This window comes from Pteropus vampyrus, unplaced genomic scaffold (genome assembly GCF_000151845.1).
Source record: "Pteropus vampyrus isolate Shadow unplaced genomic scaffold, Pvam_2.0 Scaffold44, whole genome shotgun sequence".
NCBI lineage: Eukaryota > Metazoa > Chordata > Mammalia > Chiroptera > Pteropodidae > Pteropus > Pteropus vampyrus.
Genome location: NW_011888825.1, coordinates 3,631,605 through 3,648,954, shown reverse-complemented (window position 1 = coordinate 3,648,954; position 17,350 = coordinate 3,631,605). Strand labels below are relative to the sequence as shown.

At 38.6% G+C, this 17,350-nt stretch overlaps 1 protein-coding gene and 1 pseudogene across 1 annotated transcript in view; both read right to left on the bottom strand.

Moving 5' to 3' along the window:
• DNAH9 (dynein axonemal heavy chain 9) overlaps nt 1-17,350 on the bottom strand; it is a 327,356-nt gene that overhangs the window by 272,009 nt on the left and 37,997 nt on the right. The window contains exons 11-17 of the mRNA XM_023529851.1: nt 16,871-16,939; nt 15,293-15,419; nt 11,492-11,747; nt 10,197-10,438; nt 7,521-7,656; nt 1,012-1,208; nt 492-916 (exon numbers count right to left, since the gene is read on the bottom strand). Coding sequence (XP_023385619.1) covers nt 492-916; nt 1,012-1,208; nt 7,521-7,656; nt 10,197-10,438; nt 11,492-11,747; nt 15,293-15,419; nt 16,871-16,939 — 1,452 coding nt within the window. The remainder of the gene's footprint in view (nt 1-491; nt 917-1,011; nt 1,209-7,520; nt 7,657-10,196; nt 10,439-11,491; nt 11,748-15,292; nt 15,420-16,870; nt 16,940-17,350) is intronic.
• LOC111738939 lies at nt 7,978-8,096 on the bottom strand (annotated as a pseudogene).

The window sequence follows — 17,350 nt, the reverse complement described above, 5'->3', positions numbered from 1 at the left end:
AGTGCTAGGCTGAGTGGTCTAGGTCCATAGCAGAACAGACAGAATTTCAGATCCAATCTCTTGCAATGCTAGAGGGGCACCGAGAGGCATCAGAAGTGTAGGGATTTAGTGACTTCCTCATTACACAGCTGGATAATCTGAGACAAGGAGTAGTAAAAATAAAATCTAAGAGGCCCATTAGACTCCTTCTACCTCTCAAGCTTAAAGAGATTTCAGAGTCAGAGTTGTGAAAGGAGGTTGAATCTGCTATTATTGTATTGAACATTATTTACCACTTACTGAGTGCCTTTCACATAGTGGGCACCAAATGGAAAATAAAACAAAAAGAGGTCATGTCTTGTGAACAAAGGAAAGGGCAAGACTAAAGTTACTATTGGTGTCTAAAAGCCTAGAACTTCAATGAACCCATGGAGGAAAACATGAAGAAAATTAAAAACATGGAGTTCCTGACAGCCTGGGATGGCAGAAGAAAGCTGGAACAACAATATTACCTGTTAGTGACATAGTCAATAAGATGCTGTTTGAACATGAGGCTCCATCTTTTAATTATATTCAGCAAAGATGCTTTAAAGGGTCGTACATCAACCTTCATCCAGTTGTCAAACACCTTGATGGGCTCCAGCCTGCACACATCTTCATAGAGCTTTTCATAGGAGTCAATCTGTGCTTTAAATTGATGGAGGAGGGGAGGGTTCTCTGGGATGCTGTCTTCTGCATGAGCTTCGATCTCCTCAGGTGTGAGGACATGCCCATACAACAGAAACTGGCCCAGAATCTCCTTCCGGTCCTCCACATAGAGGTAGGAGTATTGACTAAAGGTGTTTTGATAGAGGCAGCAGAGGGCCATCATGCTCTGGACTCTCTCCATGAGCATGTTCCGCATCTTTGCCAAATCAGCCATGCCCTCCATGTCAACCTTGGGGAGCAAGACAACAGCAGGCAGGTTATACGCCAACACTTTGCAAGAAGTCCCAGATATGTTGGCAGGCAGGGTGGTTGCAGATCCAGTACCTGATAGTGGGGAGAGCTGTTTTGTGGGGAAAGCCGTGGCACCAAAGATGATATTCGAAAAATGCTGGCGATAAGACCCTCAACAATGTCATAGAAGCCACCCCTCACTCCAGACTCTAGAGATGGAGAGAAAACTATTTCTGGGATTTCTAAGCTCATCTGTGCTTCGAATATCGGGGTGAGTCCTGCCTTACATTCTGAAAAACAAGGAGGAAAAAAAAGAAAATGGGTAAGATAGGCAAAGAGAAATCCCATTTTAAAAACACTCAGAGCATTGAGCATTTCTTTCCTTTAAATAAGCTGCTTGGGTATAGAAAATTAAAATGTAAAATTTGGTAAAACCCAGAATAGGTGAGAGTGACAGTCCTACAGTGTTTATCAACAGGGGAACCACTGACATTTTAAACTAGCCATTTTTTAAACAGGGCTGTCTCGGGCAATGCAGAACATTTACTTTTCTTGTATTCAGAGAGAACATCCCAGTGACTGATCAACGCAAGCCAGTCCCCTTCCACATCCCCAAATGTTTTCTGGGAGGCAATACGGCCTCTGGTTGTGAAGAGGTTGATTTTGCAAAGCCAATTTATTGGAAATAGCTGATTTCCTCGTAGGCACAAACCAGGCAATTCCATTGGCAGCCACTAGGGGGATGGGGGTAGGCTCACCCATGGTTGCAGAGGCGTGAAAAACAGAGAAGTTACAATCCTGACAGTCTGCTTTTTTTCTATAAAGACAGAATTTATTTTAATTCTGCAGTCCTATAGTGATACAAATTTTGAAAACGGTATAAATAACAAACCCATGATTACTTGGATTTACTTGACTTGATAAATATAAACCAAAATATAATATGGAGTAAGATGTTCCAAGTACAAAATAAATACTAAACTTTTATCAGTAACCACTTGCTTTCATATTTTTTTGATCGTAGAAATGCTTAGGGAATTGTTATGTGCTGAACAGTGAGAGTGGCAGAGTCTACTCATTGAAATCCATTGACCCCCTCTCCCCTAGAAATAGAGTTATAACTAACTGCACATGTGGCATTTCCCAGCTTACAGTTAGGTATAGCAATGCCATTCCCTAACTAGTGGAATGTGGGAAGAAGTGATGGGTACCACGTCTGGGCTGCAGCCTTTGAGACAGCAAGTAAGCCTCCTTTACTCTTCCCACAGGCTAGAGCCTGGATGTGGCAGTGACCCAGCTCAACCACAGAAAAGAAGACCAAGCCCTAGAGAGTGATATAATTACAGGTGGAAGAAACTTTCTCATTAACCGGGAGCACTCACTTTGGACTAGTATCTGGGGGATAGACTTCTCTGTCCTTTAAGCTGCATTATTGATAGGGTTTTTGTTACCATAGCTTAGCCATAGCTCTCTAACTAAAAACCCGTGAGACCCTCAAAGATGTGTAAGACTGTGATCTTGCCTTCAAAACTTCAGGAATGAAAAATTTGCATCATTGGACTCAGAAGTGTCCTCTCAAATACACTTTTAACTTAAAGGAAAGCAAGTTTACTAATATCATAGTAAGTATGCTACTATCGTACAACAGTTTTTTTAAAAAAAAACTTTCAGAGTATGGTTTGCATGTGTACTGATAATATATTCTGTATTCCTACATGCATTAGATACTTATATTACATTGCATATAATTTAAAGGATTTAAAACCTTTTCAAGAATATTTTGACTATATAATATTTTTTGCATTATTTTATTTTTTTAAATATTTTTTTATTTTCAATTACAATTGGTATACAATATTATATTAGTTTCAGGTGTACAATATAGTAATTAGACATTTACATAACTTACAGCGTTATCACTCTGATAAATCTAGTATCCATCAGATATCATACATAGTTATTACAATATTATTACAATATTAATGAATAACTGTCAATTTGTACTTCTTAATCTCTTCCTCTTTCACCCAACCCCCAACTCCCCTCCCATCTGGCAACCATCAAAATGTTCTTGTATCTATGAGTTTGTTTCTGTTTATTTTTTTTTTTTATTTTAGTCTTTAGATTCTGCATATAAGTGAAATCATGGCATTTGTCTTTTTCTGACTTACTCCACTCAGCACGATACCTTCTAGGTCCATCCATGTTATTGCAGATGGCAAGGTTCTATTTTTTTTATGGCTGAGTAATATTCCATTGTATATACATATAACACCTTTTCTTTATCCATTCATCCATTTATGGATACCCAGGTTGCCTCCATATCTTGGTTATTGTAAAAATCATGAAATGAACATATGGATTCACATGTCTCTTCAAAGTAGTGTTTGAGTTTTGAGTTTCTTCAGATAAATACCCAAAAGTAGGATTATGGGGGACTTCTTTGTATCTTGTTATAGCCTTTGTTTTAAAATCTATTTTGTCTGGTATAAATATTGCTACCCCAGCTTTTCTTGTTTAATTCATTTCCATTTTCATGAAATATCTTTTTCCATTTCTTTACTTTCAGTCTGTGTGTCTTTTGATCTGAGTCTCTTATAGGCAGCATACATAAGGTTTTTGTTTCTTATCCATTCCACTTCACTATCTTTTGATTGGAGCATTTAAAACATTTACATTTAAAGTAATTGTTGATAATTATATAGTTACTGCTATTTCATTATTCATATTTTTTATCTTTTTTCTTTCTTTCTTCTTCTTCTTAAAGAAATCCCTCCAACATTTCTTGTAATACTGGCTTAGTGGTAGTGAACTCCTTTAGCTTTTTCTTGTCTTAGAAGCTCTTTACCTGTCCTTTGATTCTAAATGATTGGGTATTTTTCTGCTACCTATCTTCTAAATTGCTGATTTGATCCTCTGCTTCTTCCAATCTACTGTCGATTCTCTCTAATGTATTCTTCATTTCGTTTATTGTATTCTTCATTATGACTGACTCTTTTATGTTTTCTGTCTTCATCTTTATGTTTGCTACCTCTTTGTTAAAGTTCTCACTGAGTTCATGTACTCTTCCCCTAAGTTCATTGAGCATCCTTATAACCAGTGTTTTGAACTCTGCTTCTGGTAGATTGATTGTGTCCATTTTGTTTCGTTCATTTTCTGGAGCTTTGTTCTGTTCTTTCATTTGAGACCTGTTTCTTTGTCTCTCCATTTTGGCTGCATACCTGTATTTGTTACTATGTATTAGGTAGTGCTCCTAAGTCTCCTGGTCTTAGTAGAGTGGCCTTATGTAGTAAGTGTCCTGTGGGGCCCATTGGTGCAGTCTTCCCTGGTCACCTGAGCCAGATGCTTCAGATGTGTCCTTTCTATGGGTTGTGTGTGCCCTCCTTTTGTAGTTGAGCCTTCATTGCTTTTTGCATGATGATTGGATGAATTAACCCTTGGGCTAATTGGCTGTGAGGACTGGCTAGTAAGCAAGTCTTCCAGAGCAGGATTCACTTTAGTAGGGCTCTGGTTCCTGCCAAGTTTGCCCTTTGGGTGTGTCCTCCTGGGATGCAGCCTCTGGTGGTGCTCTGGCTTCAGTTGAAGCTGGCCACTAGGTGTGCCAGGCCAAGGGCTTCCTGGGAGGTGCCCCACAGTAGGCCAAGTTCAGCTGCAGCCTGTGGCCTGCCCAGAGCCACCTGGCTAGAGTCATCAAGTAATCCACAGATGGCCACCATCCGTGCTGGTCTTAGCAGTGCCTAGAGAAGCCAAGCCATGAACTGAGGCCTGCCGCTAGTGCCAGGCTTGGGAATGCTCAGCAAGAGGTATGAGGCATGCTGAGGACAGATACTTCTTGTTTGGGTTTTGTGAACCTTTGAGAAATTTTAGAAATTCTGCAGCATGAACCAAGACAGGCCATTTGTATGGGAAAAAACACTGGAAGAAGTTTAAGCGGGCCTGCAAGTTGGGAGGGGTGGAGTCTCAGGGAACCACCTGGGCAGGGTGACCTGCATTAACTAGGTTGATGGAGCTTAGCTATGGTGGCTGCCTGGGTCTGCAAACCAGAAGCGGGAAGGGCTTGACAAAAGAACAATGGATTCTGCCAGCACTTCTGTCTGAGAGAAAGCTGTCCCTCTAGCCCTCACCCTGAAGCCAGATAACTCAGTTCCTCTCTGTATGTCTCTGGTACTTCTCAAGAAGCTGCCCTAGTGCTGGAGCTCAGAATGAGTGAATCCATCAGTGAGTAAGTCGACGTGCAGGGTCTTTAAGAGGAATGTCTACAACTCCTGCAGCCCTCCATCTCATTCAACCCCAATCTCCACTAGTTTTTACAGCCAGACATTGTGGAGACTTCTCTTCCTAGCACTGGAACCCTGGAACCCAGTGTGAGGCCAGGGTTCCTCACTCCTCCAGGGGGATATCTGCTCCTCTAGGCAGATGTCTGCAGCCAAAATAACGCTCCCAATTCTCAACCACCCCACCAGCCCATTCTGCATCTCTGCTCCTCCTACCAGTATAGAGGTAGCCATTTATGTATGTCCCCAGTCATAGAACTTCTTTTCAGCCAGAACTCAGGCAACTGACTCCTCATGATGGTTGTTCTGTAGTTTAGTTGTAATTTTACAACTATATGAGATTTTTGCCCTATATGCTGTCATGAGAAACTAATCCTTATGTTAGATGCAATGCCAACATAATTTCCATACAAAACAGATGATCTTGATGGTTCCACAACATTGGTATGAGTAAATCACTTTATTCAATAAGAAGGGGGAGAGCATTTCTAGATAGATTGGGTAGAATTTAACTTAGGTGGGATTTAGAGCCTGAGAGGTGAACGAGAGGCCAAACCAAGCCATGGGAATGATATTAGCTTGACCAAATAAGAGAAAGCGGAAATGGTAAGGTGGACCAGGGAGATAAAATTGTCCATCTGGGCAACTGCAAAGGGTCATAGTAATTTTCTTCTTCTTAGAGGTTATTCTTTTCAGGCTCCTTCACCTTTATCAGTGCCTTTTAAATTTTATCTAGCTCCTCAGTTCAGGCAGCTGCAAAATCTAGCTCCTGGCCATTTTATGTTGTGAAGAAAATGTATTCTACTTCCCTCCCATTTCCACAGAGGGAAGAGAACTTTGACAATCTTGGAGAGACACCACCATCTCCTCTCTCTATCCTCCTGTTCTCACTCTTTCCTTCTCACAAGAGGAGGTCAACTGACACATCAGACAGTCCAGATCAGGAGAGCTAGTGATTGGTCAAAGGTGAGCCATTACATTTGGTGACCATCTCTCTCACACTTCCTGCAGTCAAATGTGGCTGAGGCATCTTCCTAGATCTTTTAGAGGGGTGTGGGGCCAGGAACCCCAAACCTCCAAAATCAGAAAAGGTTTGGTTAGTTCACTAAGGTAAGCACTGTTGGTGCTGGTCCCTAGGAACCAGTTCACCAGTCTAAGGGCCTAGGTTCAATTGCTCACTGGTTACTTGCCTGCAGACTCTAGAAGGTGATCTTCTCCTTGCTAACTATGCTGAAGCCCATTTCCTGCTACTGCACTTCACTGATTTGGAGCACCCCTGCACCCTGCAACAAACACCTTGCCTCTGACCTCAGCCACTCCACCTTCAAAGACGATGGGGGTTTGCCCATCTGAGCTACACCCAGCACTGGGCCTCACCCCTCTCTAATCTCAGCCTGAGGTCTGCATGTGCCCTTTCGTGTGGGTAGGAGATCTGGGCACTGATCTTGGACTACCTATTTTAACTCTGTATTTGATTTCTCTCCTTGGATTGGAGTCAACATCTTAAAGTCTCATCTCACCTTTATCCTCTGGCTTCAAAATATTCACTTCTGCCTTTCCATTTTGACTAATTCTTCAATATGACCCTTGCTGCACTCACGACCTACCAGAATGTGAAAGGTTAAATTCAACTTTATTCCTGAACATTTTTGTCCTTTCCATCCATGTTACTTATTACTTACTAGCCAACGTTAGCCTTAACTATAATATCTTCAACTTTGTATACTTTAACCTAGTATATCTACCATACATTCAAAGCCTTTAGCTATCTTTTTAACAGCTTCAAAGAATGCCCACTACCTTATTAACATTCCTTTTCCTTTTGAAAGCTACCTCTGGCTTCTGGTCATTTTTCCACACAGAAAACCTTCCACTTAACCTAGCTACTACAACTCCACTGTGTTCTCAAAAAGCTACAGAGATAGAGTACATTAAGCTTGAAGGCACAGAATGCCTTCCTCCCATTGCCACAAGTGAAGTCCAGATGAAGCTGACATTACTAACTGTGCTTCTCACTATTCTAACTCAGTCATTCCTCTCTACTGAAGCTTGATTTCCATTGAATTAGTTTTTATGTTTTTGCTTTTGCTATGACCTTCACTACCATAGAGGCTGGATTATATCTGAGTTTCGAAAGGAAGGAGGTCTTTTCTCTTTGAACAATTTAGAAATTCAATACCTTTGCTACTTTACTGTGTATCATTCACAAAATTTCCACAATCTTTTTGGGGAAAATCATAGACACTCAATTGTACTTTGCTGTAACTCAACAGATGGTATTACTGTTATTATTCCAGTAATAACCTATATCCATAAGCTAGTAAATACCGGTATTTTCCAGAAGGTATTTGAGGGAGCATTCAATGGCAAGAAAGAATCCATCTAGCAACATATCATCAATATAGTTTACATAAGTCTTCCAGATATTGGAGGTTGGGTCCACTGAAAAAAGATGCAGGTTATCCTAAAAAATAAAAAAAAAGGAGAGATGTAAATGATGTTTAATAATATGGAAGGACTGGTCTAATCATCATTAGTGGGAATCTAAACAACACATGGAGGAAAAAATAGCATGATATACACACTATTACATGTGAATCAAATTCATTCTGTCTAATGGTTATAACCATTGATTGAAAGGAACATAAAGTTAATCCATTAAATGATATGGGGGGTCTCATCCTCTCTCTCTCTCTTTATCTTTCTCCTCTCCGCTGATAGTATGGCAAGTACAGATATCCCATTCACTCTTCATCATTTTCATTATTAAGCTTTTATTTTTTAATGCCTACAGCATCTAGTATTCCAAGGTGGTCTCCCATCCAAGTACTAACCAGGCCCAACCCTGCTTAGCTTCCGAGGTCAGACAAGATCGGACTCGTTCAGGGTGGCATGGTCATAAGACCATTATTAAGCTTTTTTACAGCAACTTTTCATTTATCTTATATATTCAAAGAAAGTAGTAACTACTTTGCAGAAGTAAATTTTCTAGGTGACTCACATTGACCACTTTATAAACATTTCCATATTGTAAATCTCCCTGGTCAAAAAAAAAAAAAATCTCATGATCTTGCCTTTGAGTGACAAAACTCTGTGATTAGTTCAAGAGACATACTGAAACCAGAACAACCACTCCAAATATAATACAACAAGTTAAATCTGGAACGACAATTGAGAAATGAAATACTAGAAAATGGAATACTAAAAACATACAATTAATAACAAGAAAGTGGGAAAGTAGAGCAGAGAAACAAAAAAAGAGATAAAGCAAATAGAAAAGAAATAACAAAATGGTAGAGCTAAATCCATCCATTACCAACAATTACATTAAATGTAATAGTTTAAACATTCCAATTAAGAGGCAGAGTTGTTAGACTTAAGAAAAGTAAGTTTCTATTATATGCTGTCTATAAGAGAAAAATTTGAATCCAAAGGAACACATAAGTTGAATATAAAGGGTGGAAAAAGACACTGAAAAAAGTAGGAATAGTGAGTCTAGAAGGAAAGACTACAGTATTAACGGAAAAAAAAAAAGACTTCAGGGCAAAGGAGTATTATTAGAAATAGAAAGGAAATTTCATAATGACGAAACAGTCAATTCATCAGGAAGTAAATGTGTTTGCACCTACTAATAGAGGTTTAAACACTTGATGAAAAATATAACAGAACTAAAGAATTAAACAGACAAATCTAAAATCATAGGTGGAGATTTAACACTCTACCTTTAGTAATTGATGGAACAAATAGACAAAAATCAGAAAGCATAAAGAAGATATGACCAATATTATCAACTACTTTGGACTAATTGATAATTATTGAACACTATACCCAACAATGGAAGAATAAACATATTTTCAAGTGCACAAGGAACATTCAATAAGACAGGCAATATGTAGGTCATGGAAAAAGTCTCAGTGAATTCCAACTGATTGAAATCTTAGAGTATTTTCTCTGAACCACAGTGGAATTAAATTAGATATCAATTTCATTAAGATATCCAGAGAAGCTCCAAATATGTGAAAATTAAACAATACACTTCTAAATGAGCACTGAGTTGAAGAAATCACAAGAAAAAAGTTAAAACTAAATGATAATGAAAATGAGGCAGATAAATTTTGTGGAATGCAAGTAAAGCACTGCTAAGAGGGAAATTTATGTTAAAAATAAATAAAACCTTAAAATAATACCCTAAGTTTCTACCCTTATAGGCCAGAAAAAAATAAGCAAGCTAACCTCAAATTAACTAAAATAAAAAAAAATTAAAAACAAAAATCGATGAACTAGAAAACAAAAAAAATTAACAAAGTCAAAAGTACAACATCATTGTACTTCAAACCATAGATAACCCCCAAATAGCAGCTGTAATTCATTACTGACTTTGTGCATGAGATCAACCTGTCAGAACTGCTCCATGGCTACTTCAGCAGGGTTGGAGCTGGTGGCCATTTATAGCTCTTTTCCATTTTTCAGTCTTTGATGATGAGACCCGAGGTTGCCCTGATCATAATGCTGGGCAGAGCTTTACTGCCTTCAGTATAGCACTCTGCATTTTTTCTTCTCCTTATCAAATTCAGTTAGGGATCGCATGGTAATTTTTTATCCCTTCAGGTTCTATAGAGCCAGTTACAAAGATGATGCTGGAGATCCACACTAGGATGTGTGGGTAAGTTGGGAGGGGGGAGTTAGTACAGTAAATAATTTAGGATTCTGTCTTTGACTTCTCCTTCTGTCCCCTTGGTGTTTAGTGTGGGACTTAAGTCATGTGATGACTAAGTAGTGTCACCATTAAGATAGTACTAATTTTGACACACTGATACCAGAATGTGACTTTTCACTACCCCTATTAGCTTTAGTTCTTGTATTATCAGTATAAACTTCTATCCCTGACTGCAGAAGACACAGCATCTATTGATTGTTCTAATTTCCAGATCACTTCTGGCACCATACGCATTTCTTGATGCTTTCCCTCTACTCGTGGTATGTGTTTGAGAGTCTGGTTATTACCTGAACAAGGGCATGAATCTTAAGGCCAGATTCTTTGATGTGATTATAATATTTTTCCATTCGTTCATGCTGATCATCCATGGAAAGAAGGCATTCCTTTTTTCCATCCTTTCTCTTAAATATTGGAGATACCCATGTTTTCATAATGTTTTGAATCTCTTCCACATTGTCTTTAGTTTTCTGAATTCTTTGTTCAAGATCGTGAATACTATTGGTGATTTGAATGACATAATCCCAAATGCCTGCTCCTCGAAAGAAATATAATTAATTGAAATAGCTGACAGTTGCACAGCTTAAAGGTCTAGTTGCTATGAAAGACAGAAATTTAATATCCATGGGTTTTATAAGACTTTTCTGCACAGGTTACTTCATTATAATCAGTCTTTTTCTTCTTAGTCATATAAAAAACCCAACTCTTACCATAACTCTGATTATGGAGAAAAAAAATAGGTAATACTTACCTACCAAGCATACGAAAGTTGATATATTTGCTAGGGCATACCAGTGCAACTTGGTGACTTTATTTGGGTCAATGAATCTTATTTTTAAAGCACTTTCACTGTACTAAATGTTAAAAATATAATTTCTTCTTCTTTAATATGGTATTCCAAAACTTCCATGAGTTGACTGTGACCTTCTTTTCAAACTTTAACTCTTCTGAGGACCCTAATGCAAATTAATCTCCCTTCCCTATGATTTATTACACTCTATTTTTAACTTTATCATGCCTCTTTATCATAGCTTGCCTCGTGTGATTTATATTGTATATGTCTGTTGTCCCCACTAAATGTGATCTCTTTGAGGGTAGAGGCCATGCCCTATATACCTGATACCTCATATTCTTCCCACAGTCCCTCCTAGAATAACCAACATGTGTTAATCCGTTGATGAATGTTTATTGAGCTGAATGGATGGATACAAGAGAAGTAAATGCATAGTTCCCTCATTTAAGATGTTTTTGGTCTAGTTAAGACCAAAGAAAATTAAGTAATGGCAATAATATAGTAAACACTCTCATTCATGGTGTGCTGGAGACTGTGGGAGATCTCACGCAAACTCTGAGCCTCCCCTAGTACATGGCAGCAGTTTTCTAAATCTACTAATCATATTCAAAGAGAAGGAAGAAGAGGAATACCAATCCTTCTTGCCTTCTCTACTTTGGAGATATGTCTGTGAGGATAGACTTGTGTTTGCAACACAACCCAGATTACCAGAGAATCATTTGAGAGTCTACCGACTTTATTAAGATCTTGACTCTCGACCTTTACCCCAGACTCCAAGTTGTGTTCTGTTACCTTCTGTTTTCCAGTTCAGAGTCTCTTCTGCAGCTCTCAGGCAAAGATCAATATTTTGCAGCTCTTCCTCCACTAATGGAAATTCCACCTCTAGCAGAGTTTTCATAACCTTGTTGTACCAATTTGCCATCAACTCCAAATTAGCCACAAGCTGTCGATAGAATTCCCTGGAGGAGAACATGACTGCTGCTGTCTCAGGAAAGTGCTTCATCTGCCTGGGATGAAGATAACTCATTTCTTTCAGCACTGAAATCAGCTGGAGGAAAGAATCAACATATGTGGCTGTAGTTCAGTGGCAGTGAATAGCAGCAATTACTGGTTAAGGACTGGAAAAACCCAGGGGACCCAAAGGCCTCTGGGTCCTTTCCTAACTTCTGCACCTATCCATTCCTTAAATCTAGTTTCAGAGAAGGGAAGTTGAGTATCTGGCAGAAAGAAGATGACTTGGAAAGCATCAAGGTTAACTGAATCCATACATCACAAAGATCATGCAGTGGAAAACCTGGGAAGAGGACATTAGTGATAGCAGGAGAGGGCTCTGCCTTGATGCTTTAGGGCATGTGGCTGATGAAATGATAGGCTCATGCTGCCCGAGCCAGTTCCCATGGAGGGGCGATTGTATGAAGGAGGAGGATCACCTAGTCTGGGATACCTGCATGCATACGAAGCCTCAAAATTAGACTTCTGGTATTCTCCCCAAATGAAGTCACACAGATGGTCATAGCCACTGACAGGATTAAGAGAAGGTGTCATTGTACAGCTTTTATACAATCATTTGAAATGGCCCCTTCATTTCTATAATCCTATGCTGGCATATATTTGTGTTTTAATATACTAGGAAGTCAGGAGGTGGAAATCACCCAGGGGCTCTCTGAACTTTAATGGGGTGCTGATTTTAGTGGCAACTGCAAAAGTGAGAAGCCAAGCAGATGTGGTCCATCAACAATACAGAGAGCCCTCTGGCAGATGTTTCTAAGCACCCTGTTCATCATCCTTTGCTTATTTATTATGTTTATCTCTGAACCTACAAGGACTGATGTGTATAGCTATTTGTGACAAAACAGATACCAGGCCATAGATTCTCCCCTGCCTCCTTCCTCCACATTTCACCTTCTACCTCCATATCAACACATTTCGGCTCCCAGCTCTCCTTCCAGTGGCTCTGGGCCATTTCTTCTTGTCACCCAACAAATTCTACTCAGGGTTAAGACAAATGCTAACCAGCTGGCAGGGAAATGAACTCAGCCTCCTAGTTTATTTTGAAATAAGCTCAAGATAGATATTAAAAAACTAAGTGTAGGAAATGAATACAAAAATTAAAAGAAAATGTGAGACTATTTATATAATATTGAGATAGAGAAGGCCATTCCAAACATACAATCATAAAATATAAAATTTACATGCCTAAAACATCATACATGTAATAAAATGGCATGCTCCAACTGGTAAAAATACTTGCAGCAGATTTCTTAATATCTGACAAATATTTCACAAATATTCTAACAAATTCACAGGAAAAGAAGGGACTTCCACTCAAAAGTGGGCAAAGGACATGAACAAGCAATTCATAGAAGAAGAAGAAATATAAACAGCCAATGAATACATGAAAAAGTTCTACTTTTGAGTGGTCAAAATAAATGCAAATTAAAACAACATTGAGAAATTATATTTTTTCTAGTTCAACAAGCTGGAAGTGATTAGAAGAAATGAATATCTTCCTGGCAGGAGAATGACTAAATTTCATCTTTCTAAAGAACAAATTGATAATATACATAAAAAATCTCAAAATGTGAGCACCTATTAGCCTAACAATTCCATTTCTAGGCATTTATCCCAAAGAAATAATCAAGGACGATGTGACAATAACTAAAGATATTTATTGTAGCATTAGTTATACCATATTGAATCTCATTGTAAGATGCCAAGGATGGTAAGATTCACTATTATTATACATCCAACTAAGGAAGAAAGAAAAAAAAAAGGAGTTTTTTAAACTACAAATACATGTCATCAGAGATAAGTAAAAATCATGTACATCCTAGAACCAACGAAATACATATTAAAAAAACTAGAAAATAATCTAAATGTCCAACAACAGGGCATTTAAATAATTTAAACAAATTATATATGCATAATTTATTTCCCTATACAATTCTTATCCTGGCCCCAAATGGGCAAATCTCTGGTCATGTCCCTCTAGAATGATATATATGTTACTGTTCATCTTTAATACCATAGCTGTTGCCACTTGCTAGAAGCTGGAAGTTAAAGGATATTCATAGCTTTTCTTTTACTTGTGTTTGTAGTTATCTCTCCTTGACTCACATAATTTAGGTATTTATTCCCTCTCCCTTTTTCTTTTCTTCTCTTCTCTTCTCTCTTTGTTTCTTTTATTTCCTTCTTTCACTTTTCTTCTCCTTCCTTTCTCTTCTATCACCTACAAACACCTATAAGGCACAGACTATGTGTTGTCCATTGAAGCAGATAAAGTCTTTGCTCTTGAAGTATGTAGAGGAGGAGTGGTTCATCCTCCATAATGTTTTATAGCAAGGGCATAATTACTACAATTGTGACATCTAGACTGTGGCTTACTTGGTAAGCCAGAAACTCATTTCTTTGAACATTTAATATTCAATATTGCTAATGGTGAATGATGATAAAATTACTACAAGGAGTCAAATGACTAAATGACAGACTCATGTCTTACCAAAGAAAGGAACTACATCCTCCAACTTCCTTTGTTGACAGTTCAGTTGGAATTGATGTTCTCTTTAAACTGTAGTTTTCTCAAAAGACACCAATATTCTATCAGCTCAGTTTTCAGCTCCTCTGGAGAACATGCCATCAAGACAGAAGTAGGTGACTGCTTTCAGCTCGGTGTGGCCAATACTTTTTATTTTTTAATGATGTGCTTCCTGATATGGGCTAACTTTTGGTTATTGTCTTCTCCAGCATTAAGCTTTCCATGGCTGCTACAACCCACACTGATCTTCCACCCTTCTGATCTAGAGAAGGGTTTCTCAACTTTGGAACTACTGACATTTTCAGACAGGAAAAAAAAAAAAAACCTCTTTGCTGTGGGGAACTATCTTGTGCATTGTAGAAAATTTAGCAGCAGCGCCGTTGGTATCTACCAACTCTATGCTACTGGCACGTAGTCCATGTTTGACAATCAAAAATGTCTGCAGGGGGAAAAAATCGCTTCAGTTGAGAATCACTAATATCGAGTCTTATTTCCTTTGAGATTTGTCATATGCTATCTAATAAAGATAGATTTTTGCATGTTGACATTCTAGCTCCCAACTAGCTATGCTTTCCTTACACCAGTCAGCTCTGGTACTAAATGGTCAGTAATGTTGTTATTCTTTCTGTCTGAAGATAGGTAGCAATACCTGTTTAAATGCCTTCTGGAATTTCAGATAGTGCATATCTATAATATGACATTTAAACTTTTTGATGAGTTAATCTTAAGTGTAATATCATTCTAAATTTGTATATATGAAATCAAGTACATAATAAAACTGTTGTCATGTAAAAGTTTAAAAAATATTTGGCAATATTTTCTGTTGTACAAAATCAAAGCAAAGATATTGGCCAACCTTGGAGAAAAATGTGAACATTGGACAACTTAAGAAAACAGTGCATGGCAGGAATTATCCTAAAAAAGAAAATCCAGGGTGTAAATTCTTTTGCGCAGCTTTTGCATGTTCTTATAAGAAGTTTTTTTTTTGCATTTGAAATCAGCAAAGTTAGGCGAAACTCTTCAGCAACCCAATAGGAAATTACTGCTGCCCAACTTACCTGTGGGTTAAAGTTAACAGTAATCTGCTTTGTCTCTGGGTCACGTTTCAGAAGTGGCTGAGAAAGATTGTACTGTGACTTCTCTGATACTGTTTGACACCAGTCCTCATAAAGTTTTGTCTCATATCTGTAAGAATGGGAAATAACCGCCATCTCATAAGTATCCTCCCTGCTCCCCAATGCCTGGCAATGATTAGTTGAAGATATAGATAACATGGATCTGTCTATCTATCATCTATCTATCTATCATCTATCTATCTATCTACCTATCTATCTATCTATCTATCTATCTATCTAATCATCTATCAGTCATCTACCTAATGAACTAAAGATACTACTAGTAAAATACGTGAATACATTCTTAGGTCAAAGTCATTGACTCAGCCAGGCATGACAGCTCCTGCAGGTAAGCCCTCATTTTTAAAGAGGCTTAAATCAGGAGAATAGGAAAAGAGACTACATGTGATCACTTTGGGGGATAAAAGAAGTTGTGATTAGTCTATGTAAACACTGGAAAAAGCTATTGGGTAAGATTTGCTCTCATGCTAGTCTTCACATAGCTCACAGACAACTGTCATTCAGTCATTGTGCCCTGACTGAGCACCTCCCATGTGCTGGGCTTGGGGAATAAAATGTTGACTAAACTCCTCATGTTAAGTTCAGGTAATGCTCTGACCAGAGGTAAACAGAGAATGCAGTAAGCACAACTCATGAGAAACACACAAGGCATTAAGCATCTGGTGGCAGGGGTGGGTGGGTGAGTGGGTGAGGGCGATAAAGAGAATGTCAGGAAGGATTCATGGAAGAGGGTCCAAAGTGACGTTTGACTTGAGTTTCAGAGGCTGGGAAGATGTTGTGCAGCGAAAGGGGAATGAATGCTCTTGGCAAAAGCAACAATGTGGTCAAACAGTAGAGGTGAAAAACAGACAACTATGTACTGGGACTACCTGAGGTGGAAGGGGCCAAAAGTTGAGGCTGGAGAGGAAAGATAAGGCCAGAGAAGGCTTTTCATGTCATGTTAAGGAGGTGATGGGAAACAGTGAAATGCTGTCCATCCAGGGTATGTGGTGACATTATCAGATTTGGTAACACTGTGGGCAGTGTGGGCACTAGACCTTGCTTCCCCAAGACTTATCGCAGCTTTAAAGCAGGGACAACTATAAACCCATGTAAAATTTTCATTCTTATGGCTTCTCCATAAAAGGATACAAGAAATATTTTTAAAATTTATTTTCTCTGTGTGCCACATGAACTGTTGCTTTCTGCTTAGTGAACAGCTGCTGCAATATTCCATGACACTGATCTCAGAGTGCCATGAGGAGTGCCCCACTTCTAGCTCTGCCAAGTTCATGCTTCCAACAAAACCACACTGGAAAAGTGTCTGTTTCTAGAATAAAGCTGCATTCCCCAGAGACACTGCATTTGTAATCCAGAAGCACTGTACTCACAGATAACATGGTTATAAAAACACAGAGTAACATTTCACAGCCACTGTGGAATCTGCTCAAATTCAGAACCACAAAAGGCATTGTGGGGGCTATGCAATTTGCAAAACAATATTATCCCAGAGCTGCTTACTTTTCCAGTAATGAGAGCATGTCTTCATATTTTTGTATCACTCGCTTTCCTTCAGGAGAATCCATGCAACTATCCATACAAAAAAGAAAAGAAAGCATCGAATTAGAAGGTTAGAAGTCAAAATTATGATCTGAGTAACAAACTGCATCCTATAAAGAGGTTGAGTAACTTCTTGGGCTGGTTTCCAAATGTCAGAAAAGAGCCTGCATTCTTCTTCCTGAACATCCTCCATGGGCCACTAGAGGGCACCTGTACTTCCTGAAATGCAGGCAGCCCCACAGGTAACAGGGATGGTGGAACATTATCCACCATGGCACCATCAACCCCTTCACCCTAGCGCAGCCAGTCATGCACAGGTAAATGAAGTCCTTCAAAACTCTGAATAAAAGAGAAATTGAGACATGAAAGAAAAATTCTGGGTTCCATAGTTTTCTGTATATAAGAAAAAATTATATATGACATTATACATTATAACATTAT